Source organism: Gallus gallus, chromosome 4 (genome assembly GCF_016699485.2).
Source record: "Gallus gallus isolate bGalGal1 chromosome 4, bGalGal1.mat.broiler.GRCg7b, whole genome shotgun sequence".
In the NCBI taxonomy this organism is placed as follows: domain Eukaryota; kingdom Metazoa; phylum Chordata; class Aves; order Galliformes; family Phasianidae; genus Gallus; species Gallus gallus.
Window position 1 is genome coordinate 24,663,305 of NC_052535.1, and position 15,031 is coordinate 24,678,335.

At 36.9% G+C, this 15,031-nt stretch overlaps 1 protein-coding gene across 8 annotated transcripts in view; it reads left to right on the forward strand.

Moving 5' to 3' along the window:
- PALLD (palladin, cytoskeletal associated protein) overlaps positions 1-15,031 on the forward strand; it is a 187,558-nt gene that overhangs the window by 50,532 nt on the left and 121,995 nt on the right. For 7 of the 8 annotated variants that reach the window (XM_046940708.1, XM_040699532.2, XM_040699531.2 and 4 more), the window contains one exon: positions 13,461-13,639. In XM_046940708.1, coding sequence (XP_046796664.1) covers positions 13,461-13,639 — 179 coding nt within the window. Of the gene's footprint in view, positions 1-6,373; positions 6,638-13,460; positions 13,640-15,031 lie in introns of all 8 variants that reach the window. The other variant, XM_046940710.1, reaches the window with a different exon arrangement.

A 15,031-nucleotide genomic window follows, 5' to 3' on the forward strand; every position in this document is an offset into this window, starting at 1 on the left:
CCGTCTGACAGTATGCTGCTGCTTTTAAAGCCCCTGTCTTCAGTGCTGTCTGCCTTTGAGGCATTGCAATGTTCCAGCATCTGTCCACTGTACTCTACCAATGGAGCCACTGCTTTTCTGAGTCTTTGCGTGTTTCCTCTAACTGTGACTGTTACAAATCTCTGTAGGATGTGAATTCTAGATGATGAATGCATTTTTATATTGATACTTCATAATTGAGAAGTTTCAAATTTGAAACAATAATAATGGTAACATTAAAAAAAACACTTTTCTCTGGTTGTAAAATGAAGTAAATATGAATAGGATTCCTTAAATGGTCTAGGAACGGTATGCAACTATTACTCTGCAACAGCAAATGCAATAAAGAATTACAAGATTTTTGCTATCTTTAAGTACTGGGGTAGTAAATTTAGTTGGCTGAAACTGGAAAAAGACTATAAACCTTCATGTGATTGTGTATATCCTTTTGAACTGGTTTCTTAACGTCACTTCTTTCTCTAATTTCCATGTGAACTTCTTTCTTAACTTTTTAAAAAAATGGTAAAAACTGGAGAGAAAAAAAAAAAAGAAAGAAAAGCCGGCATCAACCTTTAAGTAGTGTTGACAAATCACTGTGTAGTTAATTTCTGCCTTACATAAACTGCAATGCAAATGTTTGAAAGTTATTTGTAACCTTGAAGTGCTACAACGCAGATGAGAAAACTATCATTATTTCTGAATAATAGATTCACCTTGATAAGAGATGAAATTTCTGTCCCTTTATGTGTTATTGGAATCCTTCTGTGTTCAGTTATACTGTATTAATGTACATGAAATACACATAAACCAACTTGAATTGTTTATAGACCTGACAATTATAGTAAAGATAAAACAGTGCGGCTCTTATACCAGGGAAAAAAAGACACACAAGAAAAAAACAAACAAAACAAATAAATGGAAGGAGAGCACCTCAGTGAGAAGCTGAGATGGTGAAACAGAGCTGGTAAAATTCTGCTGCATGATATAGGTGGCGTATGGTTTTATAGAAAGATCAGAATATTTGGTTCTGTGCAACATTTCAAGGTCAGCGTTGATAGAGCTGCTAAGAGTTAGTAGGTAACTTAAGAATACTTCCATGGTGTTTTCTGAAGAGATGCTTAATGGACAAGGGCTGGAAACAAGGATTAAGGAGTTCTAGGATTTATTTGGGCCACAGAAAGCGTATGTAAATACTAGTCATTGCAGTAATGTGTATACCTGTAAAGCAGACTTGAGCACTGCTCACCAACATGTTGGATTTCTGTGGAACTTTCAATTTTCCAGTAAAAGTGGCTTTTGATACTATTTAATACTTCATTTTTCTTCATGGTGGTGAAAAATACATGTTATGCTTAGAAACATGCCTGGCTGGGCCAGTGCGAGTTGGTATATGGGAGAAATCATGGATGTGATGAAAGTACGGAGCAAGTAGGCAGTGGCCATAGCAGCCCAGATAGTGACTCAAGCTCATAACACTGTACGTGTGTGCTTTCAAATTGTGCCACTTATGGCAGCTGGCAGCCATGGATATAAGCTTTTCTAGAAGGATGGAACCAAAGTGTTAAGCGAGAGCTATGCTGCATCTTGCAGACTATGGCAGAGTGTAAATGCTTACTTCCCCTTGATAGTCTTGTAAGTTTTGAAGTGCACAGTAATGCAGGGGTTAACCTTCATGACAAGTATCTGTCTGCCCAGTGAAGACAGTAAGTCAGTAACATCTTGCCTGTGCTTTGTAATTTCTGTAAAAGGATGCTGTGTATAAGGAAGGATGCTGAGGAAATGGTGGCATAGGTTTTGCTGCTTTGGGAGAACCGTGGCTCCAAAGACAGTTTTCCTTCCCCACCCTTTCCTTCCTCTCATCCGCTGTCTCAACTAGTCCCTTTCATTCGACACATGCTGGACTTATCCTAGGACTCCCCAGATGTTATCTGCAAAGCTATGAGTCCTGCTTTAGCTCCTGATGGGTGACTTTTTGCTATGTTTGTCATTGTACCTACCTCTGAGATAGGATATAAGGAAATAGCATATCCTAGGAAAGTACAGTTCTGAAGATGACAACTGACACATACAGATTAAGCCTTCTTTTCACCAGGAACTGTGAAAAATGTGTTTTTGCTGATAATCCATTATGAATCAGAACACACATAATCAGTATTGCTGATGTACTTTTTTTGCTAGTCAATGTTGGAAATTTTAATTCAGAAAGGCTCTGGTTTCAGTCCAGACCAGTAGGCTTAGAAAATGATTTATGTTACAAATGCAGGTTTGCAAAGTGTCGGAACTGCTCTGGCTCGTCTAGATACTCCTGTATTATTGAAAAGAAAGTTCATATTTAGGTTATGATGTAATACAATTGTATACCTGGCCTCAGCTCTAGCTTGAAAGATTTCCTTTTCTCGGTTTCTTCTTAGTTTTCTCACAATTCCAGTTGGCATTATATAACGAAAGCAGTCAGTGCCACTGATTTATTTTTTTAATACACCAAGACATAAGTATTTTTTTTTCTGCAATTTTGCCTGTATATATTGTTAGGCATGTCACATAAACCCTCAAAAAACATTTTTTTTCCAAGTCGTTCTGAGGGCACTTGAATGTGGACTTTGTTTAAAAGCTTAATGATCATCATAGCTTTGATCTCCTAACAGAAATTATTATATGGGTCTCCAAGTCACATGCCCCTAACTTGAGCCAAACCATCTGTTCTAATGATATGATTGCTGCTTTTGTTATCTGTAAATATGTGAAACAGATTCAGTCATGCTTTGGCTGCATAGTTACAATCAAGATACAGGTAAATAGATTAGTGTTCTCTTTATTCATTAATGTATAATGTTCTTCATGGATTACCATCAATGTTTCTGCAACGATCTGGGAATATAGGTCATCCTAATCTTGAATGTTTCAGTGTTAGCAGTTTCTCTGTTTGGCACCTGAGACCTTCTGCTGCTACTGAAAGTCGTGGTCAGTGAGAGCTGAGGTGCTCATTCTCTACAGTCTGTGCTGTTGTGCAGGACAGTGCCCATCTCCGTAGCCTGAGTGACTGCTGTCAGACTTTATGCAAGGCACCGACAAAACAGCTGACAGCTTTCTTCCTTTGATCTCAACTTCTGCATTACTGACCTGACTTGCACGAATCAAGTATTTTATCTTCCAATCAACAAAGTTGTATTTACTGTCTCTAGCTTGGAATTACCTACCACAAAGAGGGAGATGATGGTAGGAATAGCACCCATATGAAACAGTTTCGTATTTAATCTGATATGGTTTAGCTAATGTTCCAGATGAAAATAAAAAGGCTTAGCTATTCAGCTGCAATAATGCAGATAATTCTGCAGAGGTCACTTAATTGTGCATTTAAAAAGCACAGAGGCTGGAATATGCATCATAGTTGATACAGTAATTTCCTACCTTTCCTAACTCAAGCAAGATGTTTGCCAGTTCTGCAGGTAAACCTGCAAATTCCACCATTGCCATTCGTATTTACGGTATGTATTAGACTACATACAGTGGATGAAGGTTTCTTTTTTTTCTTATTGTTGATCTGCAAATTGTTAAATTTCCCTATATAGAGTTTTTGTTGTTGCTTTTGTATTTCTTTTTCTTTTTCTCCTCTCTGTCTCCTCTCTCTTTCTCTCCTGTCTGTGAATGATCGATCTAAAATTCTTCTTGGCTTCTTTTTAACTACTATGGTTTTGATAAGTATTACTGCTTCATGTGAAGACTATATTGCCAGCCCTGAACTCACCACTAACTCACTCACCACAATCATATTAAATGCAGTGTACCCCATGTATAGAATTTAAACTGTGTAAATGCAATTTCACCCTCTTTCTCTACTCTCTGTACTCCATAACTCAGTCCTTCCCTCAAATTACAAAATATTATCCCTGGAAGATTATTATGCCTGGCTGTTATGTAAGAGGTTCCCTTCCATATGTGGCAAAATCGTTACAGAATGATAGTTCAAAATCCTTTCCTGTTCAAAGAAGTGTACAAAGAGCAGCATTTCAGTTACAGACAATATGCATTCCAATTTAGTTAGACATGTAATTGTGTTAATCCTACAAGCCTCAACAGTTCTTTGGGCCTGAAAAATGTTCGGTATTTTACATGTGATTGTTAAGTATTTAGTTTTTCTAACCTCCTGTAGCTGTCTTCCCTGCTTCTAATTTTCTTTCTTTTCTTCTTGGGTTCGCATTCATCTCATATTGAGTACAAGAAGTGGTAATATGATGTATACCTAGGTCTGCATAATCCAAGGGATGGCATCTGCTATATATATGAAGGTAGCTGTGGTTATTTGGTGTGCAAACTGAAGACTTAAGTACATAGCTGCCCTCAGCATTAAGGGAAGTTTTCTACACCAAACCCTTCCTCACAACAGACAAAGAGACCCCTAAGAAGCTCCAATATTTCATTGTCATGCAATGCTGTATAATAATTTACATCAGCCTATTCATTCCAATCTACTAGATTTTTCAAAGACTGAACACTAATTTCATGGCTAACCTCTGGTCATGCAAGGTCAGAATTTGTTCTTATTCTAGAGACCTAATAAGAGCATGGAAGGTGGTCTTAGACTTAAGGCAGTGGTTCTGATGAGGTTCTGACCTGGCTCTTAGACATTGTGAGTGATCCTGGAGAAAGTGCTTAACCTCTGTTTCTCAATAATAAAACGTATCTAATTATCTCATGTTCAATTACCGTTGCAGTGCTCAAAGTCCTGTTGACAAAGCTTTTTTTTTCTTAGAGGAAAGGTTTATTAGGCTACATCAGATGCAAGGACATTCATTGCTCAACTACTGACACACATAGGTGAGTGGAAAGCATTGGTCTGAACCATTAGGTCCCACCTACACTGTTATTACAAAATGGCCCAGTACCTAGATGCAATGAGATAGGTACCATGCACCCGACACTCCCAAAAACTGTAGTGTGTGTTCTTACTGAAGTGGTATAATTCTGGGGCTAAGAACAAGTGGAGCATTTGCAACTGTTCAGTTATTTTTCAGTACCTCTTATTTAATTAAACTGAGCAAATAGATGTGTATTTAATTAACAAATATGTATTAATAACTATTATTGTGAGTTGATGATACTTCAAGCCAATCCTTTTTTTTTTTTTTCCACTTGATACTTGAAGACTTTTATGATTAAACTCTGAGGTCTCATATTTGAAGAAGCTAATTTTAAGTAAAGGGAAAGAGATTTTTTAGTTCTGGCCTTTAATAGCTTGATCTCTTGAAGCTGAAGGTATTTTGCTGGGAGGCTTTGTTCTGAAGGAAATTTATTTTGATGTCACTGTGTAACAAGAGCTTGAAAAAATTTCATGTTCTTAAGCCGTCCAAGTTGTTGAGTGATTGCTTTTGCTACTGAAATACAGAGCCATAGTGGAGGTGGAGCTCAAAAGAGTTCTTTTGACTCTTAAGTTGTGCAAGAAGTTGCCCTTTTCTGACTTCTGAGACAAGCAGTACCTTTCCCTTTGACTTATTTGATTTATCCTTCCTCAGCCTGGTTATTTCTGGGACAGCACAAGGATTTCTTGGGCACCTGTAAAAACACTTGAGCCATCATTTCACATACAGCAATTAATCTCAGAAGCCACCTGATGGGAATTTTAGTAACTCAAAAATCAAGGCTTTGTTACTAAGCCTCTGTTGTCAATGTGATAATGCCTCTCATATGCTTTGAAAGCAGTTCCACCTGCAATGATGCCCATTTTCCAACTTGAGTTTTAAGTTACAGCAGTACCCACATATGTGTCAGAAAATCAACCTCTGTCAAACTAAAGGTTGTATAATACATCCTCCCTAAACCTGATGATCTCCAAAACAAAATAATGCCAATGAACTGTCTAACAACAGCATATGGATGGGATATTTTACATTGAATATTGTTAACCACTCGCTCTACAGTAAGTTAGAACTGAAGAAAATTACTGTTATAAAGAGTCTCATTAAGTTAACCTGCAGTACCGTACTACTTACCTGATGCATCCAAGAATTCTCAAAAATGTCTGTCTTACAGCTAAAACCCTGAAAATATTAGTAACTTAAATTTTCTATAAAACAGTCTTGTTTTTAATATCTACATGATTCCCTTCCTTTTCAAGCATTCATTCATGCTTTTTATTTACATATATAAACAGAAAAAAAATTGAGCTGATATTAACAGAAATTCAATAGTTACTCTATGAAATGAGCAGGATTTGTTGTTTGTAAATAACTGGCTGTATGGCCTGTAGATAATCAACATGCTTGTAGTAAAAAGTTGCCTGCAGTTCGCATTGTATAATTGGTTACTAATTCGCACGGTATTTTTTCTCTTTCTTGATCTGATGATTAACCACATCTAGGAGGAACTGAATCGTCTATCCACATCTATTTGTCAGTTAAATAGCTGTCTCTTTGCCTGAAAGCAGAAAAGAAAGTTCTGTGTGAGGTTTCTGAAACTCTGTGAAATCTCTGTCTTATACCTACACCTGGTCAGCGCATTTGCCTTGAAAAAACATGCAATTAAGATGAAGAGTAACATACTACTTTGTGTGCTGGTGATGGACAAAAATAAGCAGAAAAGATCAGTCTTTTGGGCAAAGGATGGAGATAAAATCTAATGTGAGGTAAGGTTTATACTTTGGTTTTCAGAAATGGAAGAGGTGTTATTCAGCAGACATTCAGTAATTTTCTACATGAAGGCTGGCTAATGAAGTTGTACAGATACCTCAGTTCTGCATGATTAAGCAGGATTACCTGAAGTATGGTATCTAATTTGAATGCTGTTAAATGCATTTGTGAAATACTGTTTGCCCCAATACCAGAGACACATGCATGATAAGAATTGCTTCCCTTGATTCTTTGCCTTTACGAGACTTCAAAGCTACTTAAAAATAGAGTTGCTAGGTACTTTTCATTGGTTTTACATTAAATTTTTAAATAAATATTTTTCATATGATCACAGAGTTAAAAAAAAAAGTAATATATCCAGTTCTTTACAAAAGCTATTCCTGCAAGAAGTGAGTAGTCAGTAGTGAACAATAGCATAAGCTCTTGCACAGCCAGCTATGACAGACGTTCATTAATCACAAATAGTTTTGGATAATGTATCCAAGTAAGTCACATATAGTAGGTAACTTTTTTCTATGTGGTATATTCTGTCCTGTTTCTATAAAGAAAAGAATAGTATTAAACTTGTTCATGATAGGCATGGAATGTAATTCAATTTTGTTTTTTAAATCTCCCCACTTTTTCCTTTACATACCAGTATGCTATTGGCACATCACATCTTGCCTATCTTCTCTGCTTTTGTAAGAATGCAGTCTTAAGTCAGAGACATTCAATTTTTCACAATTTTTTTTTTAATTAGAATGGTTTTGTACCATTTAACTCATTCTTCTCTGTAGTTTTCCATAGTAGAGTCAAATTATAATAAATATTTTTAAAAAATAAGTTTTATCTATTTAAATTACTGGTTATAGTTTTCCCACACCAAAGCCACATCTCAAAGACTTTCAAGAAGAAAGGAAATGTATAATCCAGGCAGATCTGTAACCATTCCCTTGAAAACAAAAGTTCTAAACAAAGGATCAAAATAAATGAAGAATTATCAAGAGATGCAGTCGTAGTTCTAAATATTGTTACAGATATAATTTATTTTCAAATATGCACAATTGACTTGACTAGGTTGCTCAGTTAAAAATAGCTGGTAAAAATAGAAAAAAAGGCCTTAAGAAATAGGAGACTGTTGCCACATGGGGTAAATTTGACTAAGTTCAGTAACTTCAGAAGCATGCATGTGGGGAGCAAACATTTATATTCTGCATAAAAATAGCTTAGCAATACCAGGGCTGAATTCTGTGGCACTGGGAGTGAGAGAAATGCAAAATAAGCAAAAATATTGTGAAGACAATAACTTAAAATTCTTCTAATCTAAAAATCAAAAGAATAAAGAATGTTTTCTGAAAGGTTTGGTGCAAGTTAAGCAAGTTAATGAGAATTATAAATCTTGCTTTCCTTCATATAGGATACAATTTTTATACTTTTTAGCATTATCACTGTATTTTCTTCCATAACTCAGTCATTCATTTAATTAAAAGCTTATAGCATAAACATATATATATTTTAAAGCTTCTATTCTAAAAAAATAATTTAAAAAATGGGGTGAACGATTACACAAACAAGAAACAGTCTTAAAATGTTTAAGAATCTCTAAGCTGATCCTGGGATTTTTAAGACAAAGCCATTTATTTTTAATCAACTCTGGCAGTACTGTTTTTCTTTTATAAGTAGCTGTACATAGCTACATGAGGCTGTGGAACACTGTAAAAGACAAAAGAATGATAGGATCTCTGCTGTTACGTCTTGTCTGGAGCTTGTCTTGTCAAATCTCAAGCTAACCTCACTAAAGTCACCAGCCAAAATGATGAAGGAGAGCAGGATCCTGGCGACCCAAGTAAAGCTAATGGAGACTCAGAAAACTTTCACACACATGTAGGGAAAGAATTTTCTTAATAACAGGAGAAGCAATAAACAAACAAACAAAAAAAAAACAAATAAATACATGTTTGGAGTTACTGCAGCCTGCAAATGGCAACAGAGGCCATTGGCTGCTCTTCTTAGGAGCTTTGTAGCCCATGGCCCAGCTGGTCACATCTGTACTTTCTTTCTTTACTCTCTCTCTGCCTCCTTGCAGGAAGGGTGATGGAAAGCTTGACCTCAGAGAAAGCAAAATTAACTTGTAAGAAATGGCAAGCTGCAATATTGAAAAGTGTCTTGGAAATGCAGCCATTTTTGTATAATTTGGCTATTTTAAATATTTCTGAGAAGACAGTATTGGTCCCTAGGTACCTAACTGTTCGGTTTACTCAGCTGGATGTGAAGTCCTCATTTAAATTACAGCTTGGAGAACACTATGCAACACCTGAAGAATCAGTTATATTCTGAATAAGTAATAGACCTGTTTATTATACTACATATTTTTAATTATAAAATTGGCATCTGTGGCTTACAGTATGTAAGGCCATTTCTTAATCTCCTTAACTGCGTGTTCAAGCACAGCACCAGCTTTTTGTATCTATATTCAGATCTTCAGAGATTACAAAATGTGAATGTTCCAAGTATGTGCATTGTTATTATTCTTGCATTGCCTATACAAATAATGGAATTACATATAAGACTTGAGAATACTGCATTATATATAGTGCAAAAAAAATGAGCTGTGTGAAAATAACAAGCATTCGAAATAATCTCACTACTGCACCGGACTCTAAACCTCACATGGCAAATTTGATTTTGCGTTTCACAGAATCACAGAATAATAGGGGTTGAATGGGACATCTGGAGATGATCTAGCCCAACCTTCTGCTTAAGCAGGCTCCCTAGAGTAGGTTGGTCAGGAAAGTGTCCAGGTGAGTTTTGAATACCGCCAGATAAGGAGACTCCATGACCTCTGTGGGCAGCCTATCCCAGCACTCAGTCATTCTCACAGTGAAGCGCTTCCTCATGTTTGTATGGAACTTCCCGTGTTGCAGTTTTTGCCTGTTGCTCCTTGTTCTGTCGGCGTGAACTACTGAAACGACTCTGGTTTTTAAAATAATTTGACTCTTACATAGTGATATTTTACAGTCTGGAAGTATTGGAGTGCTTAACTTGAATGGAGGAAATAGAAAATGGAAGTTTGTCATGGTTTTATGATTTTTGGTTGTCGGTATTCCACATCGTAACATCATGTAGTGCACTGGGAGTTAAAGAGTTAATGCTCCAGTTCTGGGCACCTGTCTGGAGGGGAAGAAGAACTCCATACCCCAGGGGGCTTTGCGGTCAGAGAGGAGATATAACCTCTGGCAAAGTCACCTGATGTCCCTTTTTCCTTCAGCTCTCCTCCCTGCTCCTTGACCCAACCGTGCGTCTCACCTCAGCGTTATGGTGAGACCTTCAGTTCTCAGACACTCCTTCTCTCATCATATGTGATTTATTAGCTTCAATTTTAATTATATTGTATTATAGTGCGTTATCTTGCATTCTGATACCGTATTTAGTAAATTAGTTTGTTTCTCCTCAGATTGTTGCCACTGTTTTTGATTATTTTGTGGTCCCCTGTTTCCCCTTTTCCGGAGGAGCAGATTCGCAAATCCCCCTGCCTTGCTAGTCACGGAACCGGGCCGAACCAGCCTGCAAACTGCTGACAAAGTTAAACGGTGTAGTGATGGAAACACTGACTCTGCCATTCACCATTCAGTATTGGAATGTTGAAGTATTTCATTTTAGCTTTTCATGCTGGACATGCTAAACGCCACTAATATAAAATTACTTTTTAAATTGCAACTTATTTATCTCTATTTTTTCTAGTGGTCAGAGTTCCCTACTATAATTCCTCCCTGAGGCTGTATCTTAAAGTTTCACTTCAGCTGCCATTTTAAATTAACTTTTAAGAGTGTGCAGAAAGGAAAACCTCTCTATTCCTCAGTGACTTTCAAAAAACACAAGTTCCAGCAGGATTATGCATTAGAGAAAACCCTGAGCTATTTTTCTTAGGGCCCTGGTGCTCACTCAGTCAGTGTACTGTTCAACTCTGTTTATATTTTCTTCATAGTCATTACAATCCCAGATACATGTGTTTATATGTATTTCCATACATGGAGAGTTGTGAGGGCATAAGGAAAAGAAGAATGAAAACGAAAGACGTATTGTATAAATTGCTGCTTGATTTTAGTGTAGATGAACTGCCACCCACCTGGCATCTAGATGTCCTTTTTTGTTTGCTGTCCTCAATTTGCTGTCATACAATAGCATAAACAAGGGAAAGGCAAAGTAGGCTTTGAAGAAGGAAAAACAAGTATTTTAACCATTGTTTACCTACTACCAAAATACCTCCAATTTGCTTACTTGGACCTTTAACTCCATGTCCTCAATAGAGAGAAATATCATTTTTGTAAAGCATCTGTGGTGGATTTGTTCCTCTGTTACTTTTGGTGTCTTCTGGTTTTGGTATGAGTTGGTTTTTTTGCTTTCCGAAAGTATTATTATTGCCCTCACACATCTAGATAGTAATCCTCTTATCCCCACAAGGCTCAGCAGCCTGGAATAGACTGGACATAAGTTAATGCTGCAATAGTTAGCATAAGCTTGGAATTTTCAGTGGCTGTTTTTCCGTGTCTAGCCATCAGTCCTTCAGATTGCTCTGACTCACTCTTCCTTTGGTAGTGATTTATTGATTGCTTTGGTGATCCCTTTCCAGAAAGAGAGAATGCTCCAAAGACTTGACTTCGAATACTTTTCAGTCCTAAGGACCAAAAAATCTTACCTTGGCTATTCCAAGTGTAATGGCAGTAGGGCTGATGGAGCCTCTTACTAGACCTGTGCATTTTAGTGCCCTGTACTATATAGAGATGGAAATGTAAAATTCAGTCAGTATTTGGCCAGAAAATACTTCATTGAATTTTTCTAGCTGACACTTTTTTTGTTCACAAGCTTTGGTGAACTGAACTGGCAACCAGCAAGTTATTGCAGGATTGAGTATGTTTTGCTCATTTAATTTTCGTGTAATCTCTAAATGAAATTCCCATTAATTAATCTTATCCTTCTATTAACTTAGATCAACAATAAAAAAACTACAATTAGAAAAACAGATAGAATATAATAGTATATAATTAAATCTGTTCCAATATTCTGTGGTGTTGCCCATCACGAATGTGAATTGTTCTTCCCACAGTAAACGGTGTAGCCAAACGTCAAGCCTGTTTCCCAATTCATCAAGCATCACCTTAATGAGGGCTGAGATAGCTTTGTGTTGAATTGCATAGTTATGTGTTTGTCTGCATGACAGCCAGCGTGTGATGCAGCACGCTGGGACTTGCTGCCAGCGCTGTCACTGATGTGATGCAATGGGCCTCAGTCCTGAGTGCTGAGGTGTCGCTCCCACTGCTTGAGAACAGCCGTGTGTATGCACAGAGCAAGGAATGGTGTAGAACTTGCCCTCCTAAGAAAACAGTTTGCTTACTGAACATCATCTGACAAAAATACGTACATCGACTTTTCACTTTAGGATTATGTGCTTATCACAATTTCTTAACCATTCTGTAAGCACAGAATTTGGGAAGTAGTGGAAAACCATACAAGTCACATGAAAATAAGATGGGATTGATCTGTGAAAATAATTAAGCTGGAGGAGAGGTTTTCATTCGCAGGACGTTTCTGGAAAGGAAAGAAAAATAGAACTAATGGTTAAGTGGAGCCTCGTATTACAGACTCGTCTGTGATTGTCTAGAAATTGAATTAACCTCTCTCCTGTGCATATCGTTTAAAATGCAGCTTAGGAGAGGCTGCCCAGAGGTTAGGGCTCTGATGGTCTGCTGAGCAGAAATAGTAGCAGAGGTCCTCACACCGGGAGGAGGGAGGACTCGTGACAAGGAGAGGAAAGGAGGGGAAGAGGGGGAAGAGAAATGTTAATATTGGCAGTGGAGCTGACAGAATAAATTTGTCTCCAAGCCCAACAGTTGTAAAAGTAGGCCAGAGGGGTCTACTGAGTAAACAAATGGAAGTTTGTTAGTTCCTTCCAAAAAGGATACCTTTGTGCGCTTTCTGGGCGCAACAGAAGACAGAGAAGGAACTTACTGGGCTTTTAATTATGAAAGAGAATTACATATGGTTTTCATGCCACTGTTAACATATTTTTTAGCCTTCAGGAATAAAAGGTCTATTGTTGATAAACACAGAGGGCTTGCCCACACTTCTGAGCCATTAAGGGGAACTGTCTTACGTGCTGGTACCTCCTAGGCAGCAGGGAAGGACTTGCTCTTCAGACAGCATGCACTGCCAAATGTTTCATCGGCCCAACATAAATAGAATAGGCTGTGCTTTTACAAAGCAATAGCTTAGCCTAGGTAAATAGGCTCTTTTGTTGGGGCGTAACTTTTCTGATAAGGGAAGACGTGCTGATTATATATATATGTATATATAATAGGCTACAAAACCAGCTTATGCTCCTGTTCTGAGGCAGGAGTTTGAAGTTCAGCAATACGGAACCACAGGATTACATTAGAACAACTGGATGTGATCTAAAGAAAAAAAATCAATCATCTATGGAGAATCAGAGAGTTTTATAAAGAAGGAAGGTTTACTTGAAATGGATTAGACTGCTCAAATCAAGCCAGTACATAAGATATGCAGAAAGCATTCATTCTACCTGTATAGAACAGGGAATAGATTTAATTTTTAGGTCTGTACTATTTTTTTAAGATCCAGAAATGTCTGACTGCCTCTTTAAGAAATTTTATGCCACCAAGTTATTTCCTTGCAAATGCCATTAAACACTTCAAAGCACAATCTGCTGCTTTCAATAGCAATTTAGATTTTTGCAGCAGTGTAATGTCTTCTTGTGTGATGAGCCTGAACCAATATTTTATGTTCGTTTTCTCTTTTGTCTTTCTAAATGCGTGTGGGCTACAGATGGTTCTGTGAAGGAAAAGAACTCCAGAATTCCCCTGACATTCAAATCCATTCTGGAAGTGGAGGACTTCATTCACTAATTATAGCAGAAGCCTTTGAAGACGATACTGGACGCTATACTTGTCTGGCTTCAAATTCCCTCGGTTCAGATAGTACATCAGCTGAAATATTCATTGAAGGTAAGAGGGGAAATAAAAAGATACTTGACACAGACATGAAAGATAACTAAGCTTAGTTAGTTAAGCTTTTTTTACTTTTGGTTCTTATTTGCTTAGTGATAATTGTATGTTGTTTCTCAGCTTCTCTTTAAAGCAGTGTATTCTGAAGATTACACTGTATTTCTGATATTTCATAACTAAGAATCACTGGGTAGGTTGCTATTTATTTGAGGTGAAAAGAAGATCAAATATGGAAAAGGAGGAACAAGTAGAGCTTTTCGTCCTCAGTCATGGGTAAATGTGCTTTAATTCTTCATGTTTGACACCCTAACTTTAAGTCAGGTTTTAAGTCAGTAATACTAGTTTTGTCCACAATCAAGTGACTGTATTTTAGTCGTGGTAATACTAATTACATAATTACATTAATTGCATAAATCTGATTTTTACTTTAGTTAATGTACCTTTCAAGCCCTTCAGTAAGATCTTTTCTTTCACTGGTTTTGTAACTCTTTAATATTCATTTAATAATTAATTGAAAACAAATTAATATAACAAATACTTGTAAATCAGAATAATATTATACTAAAATTATTAAATTGCTTTTGATTAACAAAGCAATTTTTTTTTCACTGTAATTTAGCTGAATCATGGCAAAGTGCATTATTTATAAGGTTTCTCTTGTTATATTTTCTGTGCTCAAAACTGTGTTCTTGGAATATAATAGCAAAGTCCCCAAGACTTTTTCTGGATTTTATGGATTCTGGTAAGGTTTTTCTTTGCAGAAGGGAGTATGATTTCAGAAATACTTAAATAAAGTACAAATTTATAGTTCTACAGGAAGTTACAACAGTGGGAGCAGCACTAGAAACAGAATAGATAGAAAGGGAGGTACAGTGAGTAAGAATTCATTTTTTGAGATCTGGCTAAGTCTTACCACGTGGAATTTCTGTCTTGAAGTTTTACAACATTTACCTTTCAAAGAGAGAAGTGTACAAAGCCATTATGCTCGTCCCTTATCATCTTTAAGGAAAGCAGATTGCCATGCAAACATTGTTTGGTACATCAATATTCTTGGTGACAATGGTGTCTCACACCTTCTTCTGTATATCAAGCCCAGCCATGAAAGACATTTTTATCCTTTACTCATGAGAAATACTTACATGTAGTCTCACATTGCTCACTTGACACTGCTTCTCTTTTCTTACCCTTCCATGCTAACTTACAGCTTTGATTTTGGTAGCCCATACCTTGTAAATAAATAGGGTACTTGTGTCCCTGGGTTCAAGTTCTGTTTTACTGTAAGTCAATCTATGCAATACTATGCATGTTGAAAATGATTTCTCTATGATCTGTAACACAAATTCAGGTATGCGTGTATGTACAAATCCTTAAAGAAATTATACATACTGCATA